This window comes from Amblyomma mixtum, chromosome 3 (genome assembly GCF_055824585.1).
Source record: "Amblyomma mixtum isolate Tamu chromosome 3, ASM5582458v1, whole genome shotgun sequence".
NCBI classification, from domain to species: Eukaryota; Metazoa; Arthropoda; class Arachnida; order Ixodida; family Ixodidae; genus Amblyomma; species Amblyomma mixtum.
The window spans coordinates 330,179,823-330,206,277 of NC_143014.1; the positions used below are offsets into that span (position 1 = coordinate 330,179,823).

The following is a 26,455-nucleotide window of genomic DNA, read 5'->3' on the forward strand; positions in this document are numbered from 1 at the left end:
CAGCAGCACTATCTGATGCTGCATTCAAATGTACATGCAATTTACCTACCCTCCAACATTGGAATGCATAATATCCCACATTGGTGTAACTGAGACAAGAGTGTGCTGCCTTGCTAAAAGTGAAGAAGCTTTCAGTGCAGTGCATGGTGTGTGTGTGTGTGTGTGTAGTAGTGTGAAAACATGCAGGACATTGTCTATCATGGCACAAGCCCTCACAGCAAACATCACAGCTGTGACCGAAGCCACCCAACAAAGGCAAGGCAGTATGTTAAGCAAAACGTTTGGCTCCTGACGGCATAGTGCAGCAGGTGCAACACATACTGAGACAGCTCTGGTCTGAGACAGAAGAAAAGCTGCAGGGGAACACACAACACTTGAGTGAAACAAATGTAGAGGCCACAATGACTCCAGCTAAGCCACACCTTTCAACATTACAAGCATGCACAAGTTTGCTGCGGTGATTTGTCGAAAAGAAACAGGCAGAAAAAAAATGAAAGAATGGGCACAGCAAGGTTGTAGACAAATGACCATTGATAGAACTAACTTTTAGCTCTGCCATCAGAGTTAAAATGTCTGCACTCTGGCTCCTTGTTTTGTTTTTGTCCTCAGATCTCCAGGCAGAAAATTTTCAATGCTTGTCCAATCTTTCAGCAGTCACAGACTGCAGCATTTCAAGATGTAGAAAAGTGCATATTAATGCATGCAGTATGTATGCACACCGGCTCACAGCCACTGGCCCAGTTTTCCACCTTACTTCTACACATACGCCATTGCATCTGGCTGCCTAGACAAGCACAACACAAAGAATAGTGGTCTAGGCACAACAAAGCACAGGTACAAAGCAGCAAAGACAGCCTACAGTGTGCATTTCAGCCCCAGTGACTTCTTTTGGAGCACCCCAGTTACAAGCGATTTTTACTTACATAAATCGTGAACAAGAACCAATGAAAACATTTTCTTGGTGTCAAATGCTTCAAAACATAAGAAGTTACAGCTTGTAAAAAACTCAACTAGTAGTACTTCGGGGTTACAAATGATTGTACCTGCCAGTACTGACTGCTCCTAACCTCCGTAAAAGTTCTGCTCAAACTTCCAAGTTAGTGTGAACTGGCAACTACTGATTGTAAGCACTGCACACACTGAATCAGGCAAGAAACAGACATTTTTCATTTCTCAAAAAACACTTTTATGGTCAAGTGGTCGCTGCTGAAAAGCTTTCCATCAAGGCTTACATGCGACTTGCATCTGTCAATATCATTGCTCACCAGCTGCCCACTGGTGGTTCTAAAATCACTAGGGCTGAGATGCACACTACATACCGCCACAGCCGTGGTCGCAGGCTTTCCAAAATGAGGTTTGATTATCCATCCTTTCTAGAGCTTAGAATCTAGAGGGAGTGTATCAGATTCATCTCACCTTTGAGCAGATAGTTTAAGCATTGAGGTAGACAGAAAATGCAGTTGCTTTTATGTTTTCTGCCCATACTGTACGCTTTCCATGTGTTATATGGATACTTTACAACTCTGTTGCCATGGCTGTGTGCTAAAACGCAAATATCCCGCCAAATCAAGTCTGAAGCTATGAGACGGTACCATCCCTCGAGCAGTACTGGAGGATACTGTGTGATGGCAACACACTAAGTCAAACTTGCAAATAAATCGTGCTACACTCTCACAACAAATCATGCAATTTGGCTATAATACAAAGATAATTAATTCTGCTCTCACCTGGTCCAACTTGAATACTCGTAGACTCCTTGAGAATAACATGTATCCTGTCTCCAAGGTTGTTATCCTTTATATCTTGCGCTGCACACTGTGAAACAGCTTGAAATGACTTGCATAATTGCAAAAGAAAAGAAGATCAGTAAACATGTAATTCTTTTCTCAAAGGATCTTCAGTTCATGTAAACGTTCGCGTCAAATGGCACAAGAGGAAGCAGTTTTTTGGAAGGTGCTACCTACTCATTTACCAATGCAAGTGTTCAAGAAGAGAAATTGAAACAGTTGGAATTGTAATCAGCATGAGTAGTTTTCATACAAATTCAAATAGCTAAAAAAATATAATGCCTGCATCGATTTTTTCTAACCCTGGAGGGGAAAAGTGAAAACTGCGTTGGTTCAGCTGACACAACCACCTTTGTGATTCCTAAACCCCATGACATGGCCTCATTTTTGCCATTTAGTGAGCAGAAGGAAATAGAATTAAATGCCTAGGCAAGTTATCCACAGCCATGGAAATAAAGCGACAACTCACATATATGGGTTTCACATCTAGAGTAGCTATCGAATACTATCTAAACAACAAAGAAAATTCTGTGCATGAATATTGTAAACATCGTGTCCTGCCGATTAGCGTTCCTACGCCTCCCGATTCTAGGCTGCCCAATCCCCTCCTCAGCGTGGGTATGTGTCATTACAAGCCAGGAGAACGCCACAGCATTGGGTTTTATTTTGTACAAGCTCTATGGAAGGCATGAAGAATTAATGGCCTAGTAAATAATGAGTGTGAGAGAGAGAAAACATTAGAAACCCTTTTTTTCCACGAGTACACATACGGTAATCTGCACTTATTTCGATGTTCGATGCGCTGAAGTTCCATGCCGCGACTGCTGGGTGTTATTTCGCTGACATGAAGGCTATGTCAAAAAGATCCAGCCAGCAGCCGAGAGCACGGAAATTCTCCCGGCTGCTGGATGGATCTTTTCGAGACAGCCTTCATGTCAGCGAAATAACCCCCAGCAGTCGCGGCATGGAAGTTCAGCGCATCGAACATCGAAATAAGTGCAGCTTAAGCCTGTTTCACATGCAAGCGAAAATGCTAGCGGATCCTGCCGCCGCGGCGGAAAAACCTTTTTTGAGTTATCGCTGCGATGAGCGGCCAGGTTTCAACAAGTTGGAAATTTTCACTGCGACGCGCCGCTCAATCGCTCAGTCGCTTGCATGTGAACCGGCCTTTACCGTATGCGCACTCATGGAAAAATAATAACAAAGAGAAAAAAAAAACTAAACGACAGGGAGAGTTTCCGCCCAGAAATTCTCGCGGCTGCCGGTGACAGACACTGGCCTCACCTAGAGGCAGAAACGCCAAATGACAAAACCGCAGAACTGCGGCAGCATACCTCGCAAGCATATACAACGTCTGCTCCATGTTTGGCAGCCATCATTGCCAATAAAGTAGATCCAGTGCCAAGAGTCAAAACTTTAACTTTTTCGCCCCGTGCTCGGACGCTGTCGATGGCTTCGCATAATGCGACATGGTACTTGCGATTCTGAAGAAGAAGGAAATGATTACCAACCTGTAGTTAACCTGGAAAATGTGCGTTGAGAAAGCAACGGTGAAAAAAAATGCCCATTACCCTTTCTTCGTCGTGAAACACATCTCCGAAGGAGGTCCTAAACCAACAGAAAGAGCATCGTTAACACACGTCACAAAGGCAACACAAACGCAGTTGGTACGCCGTTGGATTACCTCGCGATGTCTCGCTGCAGATCGTTATCATCTCTCGGAGGCTTCTCTTCAACTTTGCCCGTCATAGGGTTGGTTACGCTGCACGGATCATTCATCGTTGGAACAATAAAAGGTACCTGCAAGCAGCAACCAAGATTGGAATTCTGACTACGTGCACCGTCAACGATCTGGTTAAGAACGCCGTGAGAGGCCAGCAAGACACAACAGCAGCGCTACTTACCGTCTCCGCGCTGCCTTCTTAGCATCAGCCTGCACCAACTACCCCACCTCCAAACTGTCATCAAAGATTCAAAAGCTGTGTGAGAACAATCGCGTGTAACTTACCGAACCGCCCTGAAAGTCGTTCAACCTACCCGAGCAAATCGCGCCACAACTGTATCGCGCCACTTTTAGCAGGGTTGCCAGATGGCTCCGGCCTCTGGTCTATGTAGTAGCCCAAAAGTAGCCAAAAGCGAAAATTTTGCGCAGCCCGAAAGTAGCCAAAAATATTTGTTTTTGGGACGACATTTCTTAAGCATAATAAATTAATTTTCTGCAAGAATATTTACATATTAGATTTCTTTCCCGCACATGATGTCTGAGGTGGTGCTCACGGCGTGTTCTTTCCGTTGTTACGTTTCGCATCCCTCATGCTCGCTAACCATTGCGGCTAACCAGGTGCGCTAACCAGGTCCTGAAGATGGGGCCGCAGTTCCACTTTTCATGCGCGGCAGTAGGCCATATCACCTGAGGCGGGTTACGACAGCCAGTCTGCAAGCGGCAAAGAACCGCGGCGCAACTCTAGTTTATAAATATTTCACCTTTTAAATGTTCGCGCGCAGATTACACACATCGACAGTGCAAATACCTTGCTGTATACTTACGCAGCCTCACATTTCATTTTTATGCATTAAGAGAAAGGGTCTCGCTGAGAGCGTCACCTCAAAGCACCTAGCATGCGCCTTCTTGAAGCTACAATCGACGATATGCATGAGCTCTGAATAAATTAAGGATATGTGCCATTAGATGATAATCTATATCGATATCATCTTCAGTCTAACAGTACTTTCACAATAATGAGAAAAACATTTTACCCTGGAATTCCGTCTCCTTTTTCCATTTATTTCTGTAGTTCCGGATGTACATAGCCATTTGCCCATTCTGATTAAAGTTCTCGTAGCGACGGATCTAATGACATGTCGCCATGTCATGCCACTAACTTCCGCCGTCCTCGTTAGTAGTTATAGTGGGTTCCGCGCCGCGCCAAGGGATGACGCCATGGCACCGCATGAGTGCACGCGGATTACGCAACGGACACGGCCCTCTCGCGTAGCTCGCAATGAATCTCGAGGGCTGCACGTGTGCCGCTTGAGGCTGCAGAAAAAGCGTAGGCTCTTGCGAGTGGCGCGCTTGCTGTATCCACCACGAGATTAAGAAGAAACAGAGGAATACCTTATTAATGCGTAAGCAAATTACTTGCCTCATGCGTATCTTGAGCAGAATGTGTCCACAGAACCAGAATAAACAATACAAAAAAAGAACATGCCTGGCGGTGGGTTTCCAACCAACCACTACCGCAGCCGAAGCGGACGCCCAAACCACTAGGCCACGTCTACGGTTACCGATTAATATGTGAGGATCACGAAACCGCGCAACAGTTGGGGAGGAGGGATAACCGCAAACTTGACAGGACTGAAGATCGAGATGAGGACAGGACGAGCGGTCGATCTTCAGTCCTGTCAAGTTTGCGGTTATCCCTACTCCCCAACATGTCTGACCAACTGGCCCAAAGCTTCCCCTTGTTGAACCGCGCAACAGAAGCGAAACAGTAGCATTTAATTCTTACGCATTCGCACCACGTAGGGAGACTTAAGTTGTTGAACCGCGCAACAGAAGCGAAACAGTAGCATTTAATTCTTACGCATTCGCACCACGTAGGGAGACTTAAGTTCTCTTTGTGTTTTACCATTATTCTGGTACCATGGTCACCCGTGGTGCACCGTCAATGGGAGAACGCTCACGTGTGCAGACGGCAACAGTTTATTTACTTTATTTATTTATTTATACAAACTGCAGCGCAATTTAATGCGCTATGGCAGGAGTGGGAAAAACACAAAATGCAAGGAAACAAAATGCAGCAAAATGTACAAAGTGAGAAATACAAAAAGTTAAAATCACAAATGAAATATCAAACAAGAAAGGAACTGTTAACAACAGGGTAAGAATACACAGCTATTATGCGTCTTCAACGGCAGTTACAAAGTTTTGAAATGGACGAGAACGAATGGACCCAGGTAAAGAATTCCAGGCTTCTATTGAACGGGGAAAAAAACTGAATTTGAAAAAATTAGCATGCGCAAAATACGGTATCAAATTAAGCTCGTGATGACTTCTTGTACATGATAATGGTGCAAAGTTAATGTAGTGGTTAGCTGAGAGCCTTACTGAGGAATTGACAACACAATGTAAGAATTTTAATGATTCAGTGTGGCGACGGGCAGACAGCGTGGTTAAATTCAATGAGAGAAGTGTAGAAGAGGGTGAGAAATCGCGATCATAACGATGACATATAAAACGCACAGCTTTCTTTTGGACTGCTTCTAAGATGTTAATTTCGAATCATTTCGAATTCGAATCAAGAACAATTCGAATTCGAATCAAGAATTTCGAATTTCGAATCAAGAACAGGGCGGATTAGATATTTATACAACAGTAGCTTTGTGTCTTTTGGTGAATTGGGTAGCGTGCGTCGTAGATAACCTAGTTTTTTTAGTGCTTTATTACATACGTAATCAATGTGTTTAGACCAAGACATGTTATGCGTGAATATGGCACCAAGATATTTGTACTGAGAGACCCTATCCACCACACGGCCATTGAAAGAGTAACTAAAATGGGAAACAGAAGATTTGTTACAAAAAGACATGAGGACGGTTTTGTCGAAATTAATTCTCATTTGCCAGGTACTACACCAACTACAAAACATAGCAAATGACTCTTGGAGGTGACGATGATCATTAGGGCCATTAATTATTTCGTATAAAACGCAGTCATCAGCGTAAAGACGAATGTTAGAAGAAATGTTATGTGGCAAGTCATTTATATATATTAAAAAGAGTAGTGGTCCAAGGACGGAGCCTTGAGGCACTCCTGACGTTACATCAACAGCAGCAGAATGAGAAGAATTATAAGATACGAACTGGGAACGAGATGAGAGAAAGCTAGATATCCAATCAACCAAGTGAGGATTGTTTAGTATAGCATTTAGTTTAGCAAGAAGCTTGGAATGTAGAACAGTATCGAATGCTTTCGAGAAGTCTATAAAAATGGCATCAACTTGGGTACCGACATCGAGGTTATGTAATATATCATGAGCGAATTCTGTTAATTGTGTTACGTCGTACTAAATCCGCGCCTAAACCCATGCTGAAAGTCAGACAGCAAATTATTGGATTCAAGAAAAAGCATGATGTGTTTATGACTGACATGTTCCAACATTTTGCATGACTGTGATGTCAATGAAATCGGTCTGTAGTTCGACAAGCACTGTCTATCACCAGATTTGAAAAGAGGGAGCACTTTGGCTAATTTCCAAGAAGAAGGAACGGTAGCAGATGCTAAGGACTTGTTGAATATGATGGTCAGATATTTTGAAGACCACATGGAGTAACGAACCAGGAATGCATTGTGTATTCCGTCTGGGCCGGTACATTTCTTAACGTCGAGGTTTAATACAAGATTTAGGATGCCATCAGTGTTTACGACAACATCACTGATTGCTGGAGAAGAAATTATATTAGTGAGTGGCGGAATGACGTTGTTATCCGGAACGAACACCGAGTTAAAATATTTGTTGAAAGCATCCGATATTACAGCCGGCTCACTGATGACGTCATTATCTAATCTGAACGAAGTGGATGCAGTATCACGAGGTAAGATGGATGACCAAAATTTTCGGGGGTTAGTTTTTAACAGATCGCGCAGGTGGACACGAAAAAAGAAATCCTTGGCCATGCGCAACTTAAGATTAAGTTCTTTTTTTGCCTTGTGAAATCTGTCTAAGGTTATGGGATCGTTGCTTCTTCTAGATCGCCTTAGTCTACGAACGCGACGAGATAAATGCAAAATGTCTCGAGTCATCCAAGGAACATTAGTATTTCTTTTCTTAGTTTTAATAGGAACATAGCGTTGGACACAATCCTTGACAAGACATTCAAAGTAATTAGTAAGAAAATTTACGTCGTGGCTTGCTGAGAAAGCAGAGAATGTATCGAAACGATCAGCTAAAACCTCAATAATGGAATTGTCGTCAGCACGAGTGAAGTCAGGAAAAGTAGTAAACAAATAGGGTGATTTGGAGACTGGACAAGAGAGTGAAACTAACACGCCTTTATGGTCTGAGAGCCCATCAATTACTTCACAAGAGAAGTCATTTTGGGCCAAAGTAGAGCTTAGAAAAACTAAGTCGAGGATGGAATTCAGCCTAGTAGCACTAGAAACAACCTGAGTTAGTCCAAACAATAAGGAAATGTTTATTAGTTCTTTACAAATTGTAATGTCACGACCAAATGCAGACAACGATGGCCAGTGGATGCCAGGAGTGTTGAAGTCTCCCAAACAGATAAATCTTGATGAAGTAATGTTGATCTTGGTCATGAAATTTGCGACAGCGTGAAGGACATCAACGGAAGAACCAGGTGGACGATAAATAACACTGATTAGAATACTATAATTGTTTAGATAAACTTTGTACCACAAGGATTCTGTATCAGGGGGAGAAGGCAAAACTGAGAATCGTAAATCCGATCTCATAAGCAATGCCACACCGCCACCAGTACTGCAACTTCTGTCTAAGCGCACGGTAACAAAACCTGGTGGAGTGAATTCGGAGTCGTAAATTCCACTATGCATCCAAGTCTCCGTTATGCCAATAATATAGGGGGAGTGAACAGAAATAAGGGACAGTAAATCTGGAAATTTTTTAACAATGCTACGAGCGTTAATATTTAGAACAACTAGCTTATCAGGACGGCCAGAGCTAAGTCAGGGAGTCGATGATGCGGCAGTCAAGGACACAGGCGCAGAACAAGCAGGATCATTGTATGCTTTGTAGGGTCTGCTCGCGGGCAAGTCAAATCTCGCGCCGCTCACCGCGGGTAGCCTCGGACCCCTTCTTCCCGAGTGGGGGGGGGGGCGGGGGGAGCGAGGCTGGGAGAAAGCCTTTATAAGGCGAGACCGGGAAGGCTCGCGCTCTCTCGCTCTTGGACCAGCCCTGCCAAAGGACCACCTGACCCAGCTGCCACGACGACGACCGGCCCCCCTGATATGAGAATAAACCGTTTGTACAAAGTCCTGCCTCGAGTGACTGCCTGTGCGTCCCCGCGCAGAGGAATCGCCCACAAATAATGGCGCCCAACGTGGGGCTTTAATTAACACCTTGTGGACGATTTCTCTGCCGATTTTGGGACGTGCAGTCAGACTCGTGGCAAGCCCTCTTTGTTCGGGGCCACGCCGGACCGATAGGGTTAAGGAGCGGGTCAGGCGGAATGTTCGCGGGGTAGCGACTTGTGTAGTGTTGTAAATTTGTTAGGGGTTTTGTGTTATTTATGTAGTTTTCGGGCGTTTTCTGTTGTGTATTTCCGCGTGTTTGTAGATAGATTGTTGTGTATGTGAATGTTCTTGTTGCCATGAGCAGTTAGCCGGTGCGGCCGGACAGTTAGCGCGAACTATGCCTCCCAGAAAGGATGTTTCAGCCACGGCTTTGGATGGCGGGGCAGCCGGTAGTGAGACGGCCGACGCGGCGGCCGTGATGGGGCAGGTGACTGAGATGTTTGCCGCATTAGCCCGTCAGCTCGGTTCGGTGGCTGGCGCCAACCAGGCCGCAGCATCGGTAGCATCGGCGACAGCATCGCGCCCGCGGATAAATATGGAGGTCCCCTCCTTTTCCGGGTACACGGACGCGAAATCAGTCCACGAGTTTCTACAACAACTCGAGGACTACCAGACGGCTCTGGGCGCCCCAGATGACGTAATGCTAGGGCAGGTCCTGCCTGTAGCACTCGTCGAGAGCGCGGCGCGATGGAGGCGCTGCCAGCCGACTTTCCAGTCGATGGCGGACTTCAAAAACCGTTTCCGCGCCGAGTTCTTGCCGCCTGATTATGAGCGCCGGATGCTGGAGGAGCTCGCGTTGCGCACCCAACACCCAGAGGAAAGCCTCCTCGAGTACGTACGCGCAATGCAAGAGCTGTACAAGAGGGCAGATCCGACGGCAACCGACCGAGATCAGGTTGCGCGTGTGATCAGGCAGTGCCATCCACGCTTCAAGCCGTATCTGCGGGGCCGCAGTTTTACAAACCTCGAGGCCCTAGCGCAGGAGGCCAAGACCGTGCAGGCGGATTTACTCGCCGAACTGCGCTACCAGCCGCCCCCCAGGCCGGCCGAATCGCTAGAACCGGGATGCGCATGGGATGGAGGCCGAGAATGCGCGATGAGGGCTCGGCGCGCCGAGGTAATGGCCGTGGAAAGGCAGGCGGAACCCCCTGTTGTCCCTCGCGCGCTGGACCCGTACGCATTCGAGCAGCGGCGCCGGGCCGGCCTCACAGGCCACGCGCCGAGCAATGCGCGGAGAAAGGGGAGAGTCGTCCCCAACCGCTTCGTGGAACGAGGGGTCCTCCGTCCACGCGGCGGGTGAACGACCGGCTTTGCTGGAATTGCAACCAGCCCGGCCACGTGGCACGCGAATGCCAAGCTAGGCGTATGCAGGGAAACGCCAGGCGCTGGCGGCGATGTCTGGTGGCACCGGCCTTTCACCGTCAGCGGGAGAATTTCATGGTTGTCAAGGTGCTAGTCAGGAAAAGAACTCCCGCGCCGGCGACGGGGAGGCCTTTGTCCCGCTCGCCTGTAGAGCTCAGGGAGTCGTTCCGCGCTCAAGCCCTTTTATGCTAGTGCAGTTAGCGGGTCGATGCTACTCTGCACTCGTAGACACGGGCTCAACGCTGTCACTGGTCGGTGACGAGGTGTACGAGGCCTGCCGGATAGGTAACATCCGTGTCAGACCGGCCCAAACCCCGTTAAGCTTAGCAGCTGGGGCGGCAAAGGCAAAGGGAGCAGTGCGTCTTACTATGCGCTTTGACGGCAGAAAGCCGAGACATCGCTTCGTCTATCTGCCTGGCTTGTCGATACCAGTAATTCTGGGAAGGGATTTTCTCTCGAGCGAAGGCATTGTGCTCGACATGGGGGAGAATGGCTATCGTTACAGCCAGCTCGCCCCCCTCATTCCCTTCGAAAGCGCATCCTTGCCCGGTCCTGCACAAAAGGTGGGTGTCCACACCTGTGCGACAGAAAGGCAGGTGAGCTCCCTCGAGATGCTGAGAGACGGTGGCCCGTTAGAAGCGATTATTGCGTCTTTCTCAGGACCCAGTAGTCAGCGCCGAAGGCTCGCGGAAACTTTACTCCCGTTTTCGGATTGCTTCACGGAGAAACCGGGCAGAACCGACCTGCTTCAGCACGAGATTCAGACGGGTGATACGCGCCCTTTCAGGTGTAACCCGAGGCCGTTAAGTGCGCATAAGAGGCAGCTTCTCGACTGTGCCCTTGACGAGATGATTGACACCGGTGCGGTGAGACCCTCACAAAGTCCCTGGGCGTCACAAGTGGTTCTAGCGCCGAAGAAAGATGGATCGGTCAGGCTGTGTGTTGATTATCGTAAGCTCAACTCACTGACGCCTACGGTTGCGTACCCTTTTCAGTCGATCGAGGCTGTGATGTACGCGTTAGGGAACGCGAGGTTCTTCACAGTCCTAGATGCAAGCAGAGGGTACCTGCAGATTGAGGTGGCCGAAGGTGACATTGAGAAAACCGCATTCACCTGCCACCGCGGGCTCTTCGAATTTACTCGACTCCCGTTTGGTTTGTCTAACGCCCCGAGCACGTTCATGCGACCAAGGGCGTCCGCAGAATTTTTTGCAGGGGGGGGCCCATTGGTTGTTGGCGCCGGAGGGGGGGGGGTATATTCGTAGCGAAAAGGCACTATTTGCGGAGTAAATTTATTTATTTATATATAAATAAAAAATAAGTAAAATACACACATGAAAGAAAATTACAAGCAGCAAATTAAAGCGCGGATTGTAGAGATACATTGGAGTTTATCAACAGAGAAACAATTAAAATTAATAAAAATGCAAAAAGATACTATCAATACTCGAAGTGCTCAGTCTTACTGCATACGGGTTCTCGACTCACCCGAATTGATGACCAGCACACAGCGCAATATGTTCACAAACACGCAACTACAGTCACTCAGTCAGTCTTCCTTGAACAGCAACTGTAGGCGCCTCGGATTTTTCTGGGCGAATTGCGTAGTTACACGGGTGATAAATTCATTTCTGTGCTTCATTACACGCTCTCAGTGCACAGTCATCATATATATTGATTGGAAAAATGGTTGAACGAGTACGTTGAAAACAAAAGATGACTATATATACAACGAAAACTTATTTACAAGATAAATGCACGCTCGCAGCTTCATACACCTCGCTCCATCTTGCTCGCGCATCCGCACAGTCGAGCAACCGCACACACACTGCTCGCCGCTCGTCGTTTTCTCGTCCGCTGTCTTGGTTGTTCTCACCTTCGTTGACAACCCGCCACTAAAAACACCGAAGCACAAACACAGAGGCGCGCACACGTGCAAGGGCTTACTTGCCACAATATCCACGAATGCGCACTTTTGGGGTGTAAGGAACGCCGCGCGACTTCCGAGGGGAAGGGACACCCGCAACTAATTCGGCCGGAAAATTTGTTTTTGTGCTTTTATGGGGTTCAGAGCCCCAAAACGACTCAGGCTATGAGGGACGGAGTAGTACAGAGTTTCGGATAATGTCGACCACCTGGGTCTCTTTACCATGCACTGACACGCACAGTACATGGGCGCTGTTGTGATTTGAGGCCCAGCCAGAGGTGACAGGCGAGCCAGGCAGGCGCCATCGGGCTGCGTTGACCAAAGGCGCTGGTTTTCGGAGAAGACGCAAGGAACGCTGGTGTGGGGGCGCCTATGGAGACTGCGTCGCCGTGAACAAAAGCAGCTAATCCCCTTTGCCGAAGGTTCTGAAAGCGGCGCTTCTACCGCACCGAGCTCTCCCGTGGATCGGAGGAGACAGCGCGCGGCGGCGGCGCCAACTCGTCGCCCGCTTGCCCCTGAGCAGCCCGACAAAGCGGGGGTGGACACGGCTGATTTGTCCTTCCCCCCTCAAGAATTCATCGCTGGCCGGCGTACGAACGTATCATGATTATAGCGAGCGACCTGTGCCCTGTGCACTGTCTGCCTCCGTGTCGCTATCTCTCTAGAGATCAAAGAAACAGACACCCATCTCGAAACACATGCTCGCCAGTGCCGCTGCATGTCTGCAACAGGTCGTCCTTCAGCAGAGCTGGCGGTGGCGTGGTTTGAAAACGGCGGAACGACGCGCGCCCGGACGCGGCATTTCGCAGATGTGACCAAGCGTCGAAGCGGGGCTGCTTTTACCCTTTTGGCTGAGCGCACCACCGCCCCTGGCGTGCGGCCATCACTCACGGTTCGAGTGAGTGATTTTCCAGGGGGGTGCAGCCGCCCCCCCTTGCCCCCCCCCCCCCTCCGGACGCCCATGCATGCGACTGATGGACATCGTGCTGGGCGATGCAAGGTTCAACTACGCCATGGCGTACCTCGACGACGTTGTGATATTCTCACAGTCGTTCGAGGAGCACCTCATTCACCTGAATTCCGTTCTCGATAGAATGAGACGAGCCGGTCTAACCATTAATCCAAAGAAAATGCAGTTGGCATCGAAGAGAGTGAACCTCTTGGGCTTTGTCGTGGATGATGGCACACTGAGACCGAATGATGACAAACTGCAGGCAATTCTGAACTACCCCTGCCCCATGGATGTGAAAAGCTTGCAGAGGGTTTTGGGGATGGTTGCGTTCTACAGGCAATTCATCCCGCGCTGTTCGGAGCTTGCAAGGCCGCTGAACCTGCTGTTGCGTAAAGGCTCGAAGTGGGTCTGGGGCAAGGAACAGAGTGACGCATTTGTTGCCTTGGCTCGCGCGATAGCGAATACCGCTAGTCTGCGCCTCCCCGACCTGAACAAGCAGTTTGTCTTGCAGACAGACGCTAGTGACTACGGTGTTGGAGCTGTTTTGTTACAGGAACACGAGGGCAAACTGCGCCCTGTCGCGTTCGCTAGTCGCACGCTCACATCGGCGGAGCGGAATTACTCCGTGACCGAAAAGGAATGCCTGGCGATCATGTTCGCATTGTCGAAGTTCGACATGTACCTAGACGGAGCGGTCTTCACCGTGCAGACAGATCATCAGGCATTGTCTTGGTTAAAGAGGCTCAAGAACCCCGCAGGCAGACTCGCGAGATGGGCGCTGACGTTGCAACGTTACGCGTACGCCATCGAGTACCGCCGGGGCAGCTTGAACAAGGTGGCCGATGCTTTATCGCGCGCACCGTGGAATGCTGGCGGAAGCGCTTCAGAGGCGCAGCCCAGCTTTGTAAAAAGCGGCGTCACCGCTGTTGGAGAGGAGGAGAGGGCGGACGGGAGTGTCGCGCCCTGTTTGGAGAGAGAGGAGACGGACAAAGGTCCCGCACGGTGCTGTGACGGAAGGGAAACACAGCAGCTCGTGGCGGCGACCGCTCGCCTGCCTAGGAGCGAGGCAGAAAGAAATCTTTCTTGGGGAGTAGCGGTAAGTAGAGAAGAGCTGATCGAGGCCCAGAAAGCAGACGGTCTTTGCCAGCGGGTGCTGAAGGAGCTTGCGAGCAGCGCAGCTTGCACCAGGAACGCTGAGGGCAAGTACGACGCGTATCTGCTGGGCGATAATGGCTTGCTGCTCCGCTATATTCCCCAACTTGACGAGGAAGAGGCGATGGCATCCCCTTTCCGAGTCGTGGTCCCGAGAAGGTTGCGGAAACGGTTCCTGCAGTACTTCCATGACTCAGCGCTGGCAGGCCATGGCAGCGGCAGTAAGACTTACGACAAGTTATGCCGTGTCGCGACCTGGAGGCATGAGAAAGGATGTGCTGGGATACGCCCGTACCTGCCCGGTATGCCAGGTAGCCAAGCCGCGGGCGGGCAAGCCCGCTGGCATGATGAAGGCGGTAGTTAGCAACTACCCGTGGCAAGTGGTCGCGTGCGATATCATGGGACCCCTCCCTCGGTCCGCGCGCGGAAACCAATTCATCCTGGTAATAACGGACCACTATTCCAAGTGGGTTGAGGTTTTCCCCCTTAGGAAGCTTGTGTCGGAACGAATTTGGGAAAAACTGTTGGAGACTTTCACTCGTTTCGGTTTCCCTTCCGACCTGATTACAGACAATGCTTCGTATTTCACAAGCAAAGTCTTTGTAGACTCTTGTCGGGCGCTTCAAATCCGCCACAGGAGAACGAGTCCCTACCACGCTCAGAGCAACATAACCGAGCGGGTGAATCGAAATCTGAAGAGCATACTGGTCGCGACGACCGAGCAGCACGAAGATTGGGACGCGCGGCTGTCCGAACTGGCGTTCGCTACAAGGACAACCGTGAACAGGTCAGTGGGTATTACACCCGCTTACTTGAATTTTGGGAGAGAGATCGCTTTTCCGCTAGAGAATGCCCTACTCGACGCGGCGGGGCCTGCGCCCACTCCGCTTTCGCAGTACGCGGCAAGGCTCCGGGAGCGCCTGGAGGCAGCGCAGCGAGCAGCCCGCGAAAACCTCGATGTCGCGCGCATGGAGCAGGCGGATCAGTACAACAAAGGTCGCCGTCACGTCGTTTTCAACACGGGCGACTTAGTACTCAAGAGAACGCACCCACTTAGTAACGCAGCGCGCGGTTTCGCCGCGTCGCTAGCGCACAAGTGGGCTGGGCCGTACGAAGTTACGGCACGGACTACGCCGCTCACCTACCAGTTGCGGTTGTTGACAAACGGCGAAACCGCCGGTCCGGTGCATGTCGCTGATTTGAAGGCTTTCCACCTTCGCAAGGACGATGGCTGCGAAGCGGTGGAAAATCAGCGCGATGCGGCGATCTCACCCCCGGGAGGACGAGCAGGTAGCGGTGAGGTTCGCAACCGACGCTACAACCTGAGGACCAGGTAGCACACGTGTCTCTCGATCAATTATCACTCGCAGTGCTCTCGCCCTCTCAGTATGTCTTCTAGGAAGCTCCAGCGGACCGACGCCCGTGGCTCGGACTCCAGAAGGCAAGGCAGACCACCGTCGAACGGTGGCCGCCATCAAGGCGCGCCACCCGGCTGGCGGCAGGAGCCGCGCGAGTGGCGCAGGTTCGACGGCCGCGGTGGCCCCCACCGCCAGTCTAACCGCGCGCCTGACCACTGGAGAGAACCTCCCAGTGGTGCAGGACAACGCAAGAGGGCCAGTGACGACCAGGCGCAGGGCCTCCCTCGGCACCCAGCCGGCGCTTCGGCCGCCGAGCAGCCGCAACCCAAGCGGCCCAGGGTCCTGCGGCACGTGGCCACCTGGACCACGGTCGCCAACGGAGCGGCCATCTCTTACTGCGCGCGGTCCAGGTGGCGGGACCAGGCGCAGCCCCTTCGCGGCGGTGACCTCCAGGAAGTGCCGCTGTCTTTCCGCGGCCTGACCCTGGAGGAGAGGGACCAGGAGCCCCCGGCCGTGTTTAATGACGAGGAGCGGGCCGGCCTGTGTTCCCTCTGCGGCACACTTGTTGTGCACCGGCCCCGCCGCGAGGCCGGTGCGCTGCATAGAGCGCGCAGGGAGGCGGCGAAGAGGCGCTTGGCGGCTGCAGCACCTTCCCCCGCTGCGCCACTGCAGAGGGGCAGCCCGGAGGAGGCGGCCCTCCGCATCCTCCAGTCCAGCCGCCCAGACCTGCTGTCCCCGGCGGCCGAGGAGCTTTGGAGGGCGCTGCCGGCAGGGCCCCCGGTGGAGCCAGGCGCCTCGCTCCCCCAGGCGGCTCGTGAGGAGCCCGTCCAGCCAGCGGTGAGCGGCCTCCCGGCGAGCACCCCTCCCCCCTGCGACGACTCTATGGACCCGGACCCAGAGGTCATCGAACGCCTACTGGCGGACCCCGGGACGGACGTTTGAGGGGGGGGGGGAGATGTAGGGTCTGCTCGCGGGCAAGTCAAATCTCGCGCCGCTCACCGCGGGTAGCCTCGGACCCCTTCTTCCCGAGTTGGGGGACGGGGGGAGCGAGGCTGGGAGAAAGCCTTTATAAGGCGAGACCGGGAAGGCTCGCGCTCTCTCGCTCTTGGACCAGCCCTGCCAAAGGACCACCTGACCCAGCTGCCACGACGACGACCGGCCCCCCTGATGTGAGAATAAACCGTTTGTACAAAGTCCTGCCTCGAGTGACTGCCTGTGCGTCCCCGCGCAGAGGAATCGCCCACAGCTTTTACCAACGAGTTAGAACTTTCATCCCAATTGCAACGAACCTTGTCAATGAAGACATGATCGAAACTTAAACTCACGACAGAACCGTTGTCACGAAAAGACCCTGATGCGTCCCATAGTTTTTTACGAATGGACCTAACCCTTGCAGAAAAATCTTCTGTAATGAAGAAGGCAGAGCCGTTGAGTTTAGAGACGTTTTTAAAAACCACACTTCTGTCGTTGAAGCTAGAAAGATTTAGGATAACTGGACGAGTATAACCTCTGCGAGCTGCACCGAGCCTGTGGAAGCGCTCAATACTGGGACAGCTAATCTTCAATTTATCAGTACATACAGATGAGATGCTAGCCAACAATGTGTCAGCGGTTTCGTTCGGGTCTTCTGAAACGCCGTGTATTATAATGTTATTTCTTCGAGAGCGGTTTTCAAGGTCATCATTCTTTTGCATCAGTTGTGTTACTCTGGAATTTAAAGAGTTAATTTCAGCGTGTAAATCAGAAATTAGATTGGAATTTTCGGGCGTGGGTAAAGACTCTAATGCAGCCACACGTGACTCCAAAGCATCAAAGCGGCAAGCAAAAGACTGCTTAATGTCCGCGATGTCACGGGCCAACTGATTCTGCCCAGCTAGTATTCTAGAAAACATGTCAGACACCGAAGGATTCGAAGAGATTTCACTGTCAAGATTTACAGCGGAAGAACTCGCATCGTAAGCCTCCCCGAGAGTGAGACTGGAACCACTCACAGACCGGGTTAAAGGTCTGGTACCAGATGTACTGCTTTTACTGGAGTTCGCTGACTTTGATGGGGGCCTGGATTGAGTTCCACGTCACCACTCAGGAGGAGATGACATGTGCAATAAAACGCGTGCACGCAGCAGGACACAAGAGTACGTGGGCAAGGGTACAGCAGCAAGAATCGAACATCAGACCGGACGCACTCAGCGTCAGAATAGTAACATACCTGCATGAAGAGCAAGCAGTGATTTAACATGACGCCGGTGCCGCTGCAGCCTAGCCCACTGAAGAGCCGATCCGCGCACATGGCCTTTATATCCTTGGCAGATGACGTCATGGACCAGCAGTGCAGCGAGATTGGTTGACCTAACGAGAAGTTGGCGAGATGACTGGCTTGCAGATATTGGAAGAATGCGGGAAACCCGAAGCCATCACACAGGGTATCAGCTGGCAAGTCCAAGGGTAAGCACACGGTGGTATCCACGTGCCCATCCAGAGGCGAAGAAGCCAAGCCAGACGAGACGATTCCGCAAGGGCCGTGGTCAGCAAAACAAGCGATGAACTGCATGAAGAGCAAGCAGTGATTTAACATGACGCCGGTGCCGCTGCAGCCTAGCCTAGTTTATGTTCGGTGGCGCGCGGGTGGCGTTAGTTCGCGAATTAAGTGGAATCTATAGGCCCTGAAGTGTTTTGCTGGGGGCAACTTTCACGTAGTGTCCACTCTTTATAAAAGAAATCGAAAGGCCATGATCCTTGGCCGCCTGACACACACAAATTTTCTCGAACACAGCGTTCACAAATTGTCATTTTGTAGCAGGCGCGTTCAATTTCTTTAGCCTGCATTTTAGAGCGCAGCTCTTTGGCGTCCGTTCCTGGGTTTCGCGTCGTCGTCGGCGTTGTCGTCGGCCTCGTAACCAGCTCCGCCCCCCTTTCATCCGCAGCTGGGGTTGACTCACTATCGGCGTCAGCGGCATCAGTCAGTCGCTGCTATCTCTTCCCTCCTCCCTTTATCGTGTTGTCCGCTTGCTGCGCGCGCTTCTGCCCCCATCGTTTGCCGCTGGGTGTACACGCCGCCCCCCTCCCCGCTCTTCCTGCGAGTCTCCGGTTGTCAAAGCGCCGGCTCGAACTTAATTCCTTTCTTCGCTCCTCCTCCAATGCAACCCCTGTGCGGTGGCAATCAGAGAGCCAGATCGGTGGCGGCGGATCTGTATATGTGCACCGCCCGAGCCGAAATTGCCGCTGCCGTTCGCCCTGTGCGGTGGCAATCAGAGAGCCAGATCGGTGGCGGCGGATCTGTATATGTGCACCGCCCGAGCCGAAATTGCCGCTGCCGTTCGCCACTGCGAAATTATCTGCCAGTTCTTTCTGAGCCATGAGCGAGACGACCGATGGAAGTCCTCCGTCTGCTAAAAAAAAAATTCTGTGATAGCGCATACATGTGTTGCTCGATTTCTTTGCCTCAATCTATCGAAAAGGTGAAACAGCTTATTTGCTGCGCTCAAATTTCGCATTAGGAAGTAACGTAATCGTCGGTAATTTTTTCAAGGACCCCTTCAGAAGCTCAGCGACGTTCGACCGTGCTCTCTTGCTAAGTAAAACTGAAAACTGCTCGAAGTTCAGCACCCGCGGATGTAAGCAGTCGGAATAAGCTGGAGTATTCGAAGTCCTGTAATCATAAATTTCACCCCTGTCCCGTGCATCAGCGCACTTCTGTAGAGCTTTGCACTGGGCGACAGAATTGCTTGTCGAAGCGCCCCCTTTGAGGACTTTTGCAAACGCCCAGTTGCTGCTTCCATCGCGCTAGCGTTAAGTACGCACGACAGTTTAGTGAGCACTGTGCCGACGCCAAGGAAGCATTTATTGCAAAGGTCTAAAGAAGCACCGATCATTCGATGTATTGGATCAGTATTTGTCGAAGGTGAGAAAAGTTACAGGCATATATGCGCTCGTTCTGCCATTCCCGCAGCTACTGCTGGCGTTGAAATAAACTGGCGCGCGGCGTATGTGATATGTTTATTTTTTCGTGGAAAAACAGATTAACGTTCTGTTCTGCTTGGAAGCAGCATGAACTCGCTAGACAGCTCCTTCAAAAACGACGGTAATTGTTTCGCGGTTTCGGTTTGGTTTGGTTTATGGGGTTTAACGTCCCAAAGCGACTAAGGCTATGAGAGAGGCCGTAGTGGAGGGCCCCGGAAATTTCGACCACCTGGGGTTCTTTAAAGGGACACTGAGGAGAAATTGAAGCTGGCTTGTATCGACAGAATACAAGCTCCCGATTACAAAAACGCCACTCATACTGACAACAAAGCTCTTGTAACGTAGAAAAGAGCAAGAACCAAAATACAGGTATCGCCGCCACAGGCCAAACTCGCAAGTACAAGCGTGATGACGTCATAGGACAAAACAGTGTTGCTAGAACCAATGATTCTAGAAACACTAGAACACGAGAAGTTACAAATCACTGAGGCGCAGCCAATGCATGCGAAAATCTCCTTGACGTCGCCAGATGACGCCACGTATCCGGCAGTAGAGTTACTGTATATACTCTAGGCAGCTACGCGCGCGCCTGCAGCATCGGGACCAATAAGCGCCTGCTCACCGGCAGTAGGCGGGCTCCCGGTATTCCGCTAGCGGTAACAAGGTACACGGTATGCTAAAGATGTCTATTTGCTAGAACTTCCTTGACGACTTCGAGAACGGGATCCATCGTAACGCTGGCTAAACGCCGGTGCAAACGTAAACGAAGCGACGGCCTCAATAGCCGATAGATGCCTTCAACGTGCTGCCGGCGGTAGCTTTCTTTTCGGCTGCTGCCAGGCCGCACTGCTCGCCGTCAGAAATCACGGAGTCTGCGCCTGCGGAGTCTGCGTCATGTACACGTCATGTACACGTCATGTTTCACGTCCCTTAGTCCTGTGCCGTCATAGGAGAATCCCAAGTTTGAATCAGAGCGGCGGGAAAAACTTTTTCAACTTCAAATCCAAATTTCTTAGAAATAAATGCATCTTTCGCTGCCGGCCAAGTGGCAACAAAGCCATGAAATGCCAAACTATCGGATTTTGCTGTAAACAAAAAAATACTGATAGAGCTCTCCTCACTGTCCCTTAACGTGCACTGACATCGCACAGTACACGGGCTTCTAGAATTTCTCCTCCAAAGATGTTTCGCGGTTTCCTTTATGTAACAAGCGCGTCTATTTCTCCGACACACACCATAGGGATATTAGATCTGGATATTAATTCAACAATACGCATGACATCCGTATCACAGCTGGGTTGTTTAAGAGTAACTTGAAGTTCGCACACAAGCTGCGCAACAGCGTTTCGCACTGCGCGGCGATGCTGCTAACGCCTTCTCTGAAGGCCAGAAGTGGCGCACTTTCTAGTGGCGCCATCTATCGTGGACAGAGCAAACTGCTCTCTGTAAACGGTCTATAGTGAACTACACTATACTCAGGGCGGCACGAGAGGGCGCTGTGTGTAAGAAGAGTGTAGAGTTAATGTATATGCTAGCATATACAGTAACTCTAGAAGAGTGCTATGAGCCCGGAGCAGACAGCTTGACGAGCCACCTCTGTCGCCGCAATTTATGTTGAATTCGTCATCACGGCGCAATATTTCGCGTGGTTACGAAGGCGGTTACACGAAAACTTTGCTGCTTAGGCACCAGTGTTCGCCTAGTATATCAGGCCGTGGCTGTGCGCGCCTAATGCCTGTAGGTCTCGAGAAGTGTGGGTGGTGCGCAGGAAGACTGCTACGACCCTGCAGCGTAGTAATATCAAATGCTGTTCAGCTGCCGTGAAAGAGCATGCAATTTTCTGTGCGTATTGTGGGAATTTTATTTCTCGGACGTTTATTTAAACGCTGTCATTATGGTCGCTTAGTTAGATTAACGAACACGCAGGTTTGCATGGGCTCTGCAGGAAGGGCAGCCTGCCCGTAAATGTGCCTGCGTAATTGAAGACTGAATTCTTATCAATTCGTCGACCTCTGCGTAGACGATTACAGAATTGCAACATTCGTGGCTGAATCAAGTAAGTATCGTTGTAAAACTTGCTACGAGAAAAAAGTTACCACAATACGCAAGCTCTGTGCTCAGTTTTACCGCGAACGGGCCAGAGGTTGAGGCGAGAAAATTTTTTTAAACCTTAACGATAAAGATGCACAATACTGTATATTTAATAAACTTTTTATGCAATTGCTGCTGCTTCTTAATTATTGAGAGGCGTGTAGCCCAGCGTAACTAATATCCATATCATTTTTTTTTGCAGAATTCCGAAAACGCGTTTGCCTTCGGTGCTGTTGCCCAACAAATTAAGTTTGGATACACCGCGCTAAAATACATGCTCTTTCGAGACGTTTGCAGGCAATTATTCTTTGCGCAAATGGTGCCGAGTGTTACCGACTGTGAAGCGATCAGTGTGCTGTAGCAATGATTTGTTCTTTTCAAAGTTGTCAATCGTCCTGCTAACGCGCCGGGCAAAACGGGTATTTCTGAGTAGAGAATAAACCATTTGCTAATATTTAACGTTAGCCCGGCTAGGAAGTGGTGCGGTGTAGGATCATCTTTATTTCCAGTAAACTGTCACACAGTACCGAACCCGACTGCCATTCTCTCTTTTTTTTCTTTTTGACGTACCGCGATTAAGCTTCACGTCGATGGGCTACAAGCGGAGCGCTAAACACAGATAAAGCAGGGGACACATGTCCGGCAACGCGTCCGGCGCGCCGCTCCGGTCGCCGCTTCCGAACTGCCGCACCACAGCCAGCAGGGACACAAAGGGAGCGGTGAGCATCGCTGCGCCGCTCAACCCAAGCTCCGCCCACAACCGGCGTCGCACTTTGCCGCCGCGCAGCAGTGTCTGAGCGCTGCTTGGCTTGGTATACAAATATTGCAAGAAAAGACGGCATCGCCTCTTTATCAGAAAGACTGCCAGCTATACTCGAGCGGCGAGAAAGCATGCCTGCTTATGTTGCGAGCTTTCGGCAACGGCACCGCTCGCGGGCGCTCCGGGCGACGAGCTCTGCTGCTGCCTGTCTGCCGTGGTCGTCGCTAGGCCTATAGCCTGCTTCGCATCGAAGCGGCAGGGGCCGGCGCTTCGGAAGTCGCCTGCGCTATAATTAAAGGCCTTTTCTTCACTCCGCTTTGCTGTCAACAGCATCATCTCACAATAAAATAATAGCATGGTCAGTTTCCGTGGCGCCTTCAGCAGCGGCTAGCGGGCGCCAGTTGAGCCGGAACCCAGCGTCGGGCCAGCTAGCTGCAGCAGCTGCGAGGCGGTTCTCGCAACTAATTCGCTCGTACCACAGTTGTTACTTTTACCAGCAACTCGGTATTGGCCAATGAACCAAAAAAATGATATAATTTTCTCATTTCCCTATCCCAGGGTTTATTATTTACGTCAAGAACACTCATTAGCTCGTTTTTATGACGCCGGCAGACGGGATGCAGGCTGACCGGCCGGCAGGCTCGGCTTACTTCACGTTCGCACAAGAAAAAATGTTGGAGGCTTATCAAGGTTAAGCCCCAGTGGATGCGAAGCAGCCTTCGTTTTGCATTCTTATTATTAACGTCCTTAGCGTTTGGAGGCATCTTGACCGCATACACGCCCGGCGCAAAGACGCTGGCGCGGTTGCGGGCACAGAGACTGACGCGACGGCGGGCGCGCGCCGCTTCATCCCTGGCGTGACGTCACATATCACGTGAGGCAGCTATGGTGGCGCCGCCGCCGCGTCGCGCGCGACGGCGCGAACCGAAGCGTGCAGGCCTCCGCCGGGCGACGTCCGACGGCGCGATATGAGGCCCCATCTGCAGCCGGTGTGACGTCATCACGTGACGTCACATCATGTGATCTCACTTCAAGGTCAATGGTGGCCACCGCCGGGCGTCGCGCGAAGGCCCGACACCTACGTTAATATGCTTCGCATAATACAGAACAGCCATGCTACCAGAAAGGATGCTTCCTAGATTCGAGCAACGACAGCATGCCTGTGCTAGAGTGGAGCTTTCGGCAACGACATCGCCTGCGGCAACGCCGGGCGACGAACTGCGCGCTAGTCCCCGACTGCCCTAGTCGTCGCTAGGCCTAGTGTTTTCGTATCGACGCCGCAGCCGAGGGCTCTTCGGGACTGGCCAGCGCTCAAAAAAGGTGCTACACTCGGCACCCCTTGTTCGTTCTCCCAAATCCGGGACTGTTTGAACGAACACATAGCCGACACACCGCTCACCTGTGACGTCGCGAACTCGACGTCATCGTGACGTTGGCGCTCTGCGCGCTCGCATTGGCTGCTACTGCCCGCCGGAGCGGCGTGCCGGACATTCGCCGGACGCGGTGCACCGGACATATCTACGCGGTTTGACGCGTCCGGCGGTCGCCGGCTGGCCGGAGCGGCGCCGCCGGACGAGGCGAGCCGCACCGGATTCGGAGCGCCCGCCTGACATGTGTCCCCGCCTTAAAGGGGTAGAGACATCAAATTCCAAGGTTGTACAAAAGACTGCCATACGTTTCCTTTGTATGTGAGGACCATAAGAGCGAAGTATTAAATTTAAAGGAGGTCTAGAACATATTTTAATTTAATTTTAAAGTTTGTGAAAATGCTCACTCTTGTAGTCTGAGCCATCGCTAGTGCATCAATGTGACGTAGGAACAGAGAAGAAAACACAAGCAAGTATTTCCTACGTCATTGCACAGTTTTCTGACGTACGGGACCAAGTTTTGCGGTTTCGCGGCCTAGCAACATTGGTTACGAGTGCTCACGAGTCTTTTTTTTCTGCACGCTCGCGAGTGCGACGGTGCTTTACGCCCGGCGTTGCCGCAGGCGATGTCGTTGCCGAAAGATCCACTTTTGCGCAGGCATATTGCCGGTGCCCTAATCTAGGAAGCATTCTCTGGTATCATGGATGTTATGTATTTTCTTGTGCGAACGTGAAGTACGCCGATCATGCCGGCCGGCCAGCCTGGATCCCGTCTGCCGGCGTCATAAAAACGAGCCAAAGTGTGTTATTGACGTAAATAATAAACCCTGGTATAAGAAATGTGAAAAATGTGTAATTTTTGAGGATCGCTGACCAATACTGAGCTGCTGGCAAAGGTAACGGCTGTGATACGAGCAAACTTCTCGCCGCAACCGCCTCGCAGCTGCCGCTGGCCCGAAGGGGTCCGGCTCGCCTGGCGCCCGCTCGCTTCGCTGCTGAAGGCGTCGCGGAGATTTACCATACTATTATTTTATTGTGAGATGATGCTGTTGACAGTAAAGCGATGTGTAGAGTAGGCCGTTTATTATAGCGCAGGCGACTTCCGAAGCGCCGGCCGCTGCTGCTTCGATGCGGAAGAGGCTATAGGCCTAGCGACGACCACGGCAACCAGGCAGCAGCAGAGCTCGTCGCCCGGAGCGCCCGCGAGCGATGCCGTTGCCGAAAGCTCGAAACATAAGCAGGCATGCTTTGTCGCTGCTCGAGCAGTCTTTCTGATAACAAGGCGATCTTGTCTTTTCTTATGAGATTTGTACACCATCCCAAGCAGCGCTCAGGCACTGCTGCACGGCGGCGAAGTGCGACACCGGTTGTGGGCGGAGCTTGGGTAGAGCGGCGCAGCGATGCTCACCGCTCCGTGTCCCTGCTTGCAGTGGGGCGGCAGTTCGCAAGCGACGATCGGTGTGGCGCGTCGGCCAAGTGGCCATATGGCTGGATGAATGTTGCTGCGCGTGCATTATTTGTCTAAATAATGATTGCACTTCGCGCTCTGAGCTCGCTACTTGCTTTTGGTCGGCGAATGTTCTCGCTCGGCCACCGATCTGCCCAAGACACGTCGGCCGACGGGTCTCGTCGGCATCTTTGGTTGGCGGCGTTGTCACACTAGGAGGACGCTTGGTCGTTGGGGCATCGTCGTCGGTGCAGTGTGACTGGCTAGTCGGGGAACGACCAGGTTGGCCGACGCGACCGTCGGCATCGCTGTCGCGTCGGCATCGGGGTCCCGTCGGCCTAGTGTAGTTCCTCGTCTGCGTCATCCCGCGATTCCTCATAATCGGTGGCTTCGCCGAAATAAAACTCTTCTTTTCGACTCGGAGCTGTTCGGCATTGCGACTTGCCCTCCGCCCAGCTCTCCGTGTTTACGCGCACCACGTGCGTGTCAAGCAGACGACTTGCCTACAACGACGTCACGGCTTTGCGGACCCACGTGACAACGCATTGTCTGGTTTTTGACGTCATGTAAAAGCCTGGCAAAACCTGGCAACTACGAACCGAAACCGAAACTGCTGGGTACAAATAATACGATAATTAATTATATAATGCGAGTTCATGCTTCTGTTCATGCTTCTAAGATGGTGTTCCATGCTGACTGAATCGCTACGCATTATTTACAACCCAGAGGTACAACACAAAAATTTGGTGTCTCTACCCCTTTAAGGCTTCTCCCAGCTAGCGGCCACCACTGTTGCGCGCTGCCAAGCGCGGCAGTGTCTCTTGTCGCGTCGACTGTCCTCCTTTCTCGTCAGTTCACATTGTCCCATGGCACGAACGACAGCAAAACAACGTAACTTGGCAGAAAACAACGCACGAAACATAGTAAAGAGGCAAACGCCGCACGTATTCTCTTCGCAGCGCGAGCGATGCGGCAGCAGTCCTCTTACAGCCAGCGCCCTCTGCCCCTTTCATCTATTCGGCAACCACCTCTACCACCCACCGCTCCGCGCTGCGGACGGCACACTTTCCCCGTGCTACAGCGTTCTAGAGAAGCGTTCTCGACGCGCTCGAGAGAGCGCGCGCGTCGAGACCAGCCGCACCGGCCATGGTACCGGCCGTGCTTGGGGGAAGGTAGGCTGGAAACACTGATTGGTAAACGGAATGCGCTTCTCAGTGACGTTTTTCGGCTTCGCCCTC

At 51.4% G+C, this 26,455-nt stretch overlaps 1 protein-coding gene across 1 annotated transcript in view; it reads right to left on the reverse strand.

Annotated features, from left to right (window-relative positions):
* Positions 1 to 3,855, reverse strand: part of LOC149355929 (protein arginine N-methyltransferase 7-like) — a 75,149-nt gene extending 71,294 nt beyond the window's left edge. Inside the window, exons 1-6 of the mRNA XM_089584043.1 lie at positions 3,825 to 3,855; positions 3,692 to 3,745; positions 3,472 to 3,587; positions 3,359 to 3,395; positions 3,122 to 3,271; positions 1,728 to 1,836 (exon numbers count right to left, since the gene is read on the reverse strand). Coding sequence (XP_089440169.1) covers positions 1,728 to 1,836; positions 3,122 to 3,271; positions 3,359 to 3,395; positions 3,472 to 3,566 — 391 coding nt within the window. The 5' untranslated portion in view covers positions 3,567 to 3,587; positions 3,692 to 3,745; positions 3,825 to 3,855. The remainder of the gene's footprint in view (positions 1 to 1,727; positions 1,837 to 3,121; positions 3,272 to 3,358; positions 3,396 to 3,471; positions 3,588 to 3,691; positions 3,746 to 3,824) is intronic.
* Between the last annotated feature and the right edge of the window lie 22,600 nt (positions 3,856 to 26,455).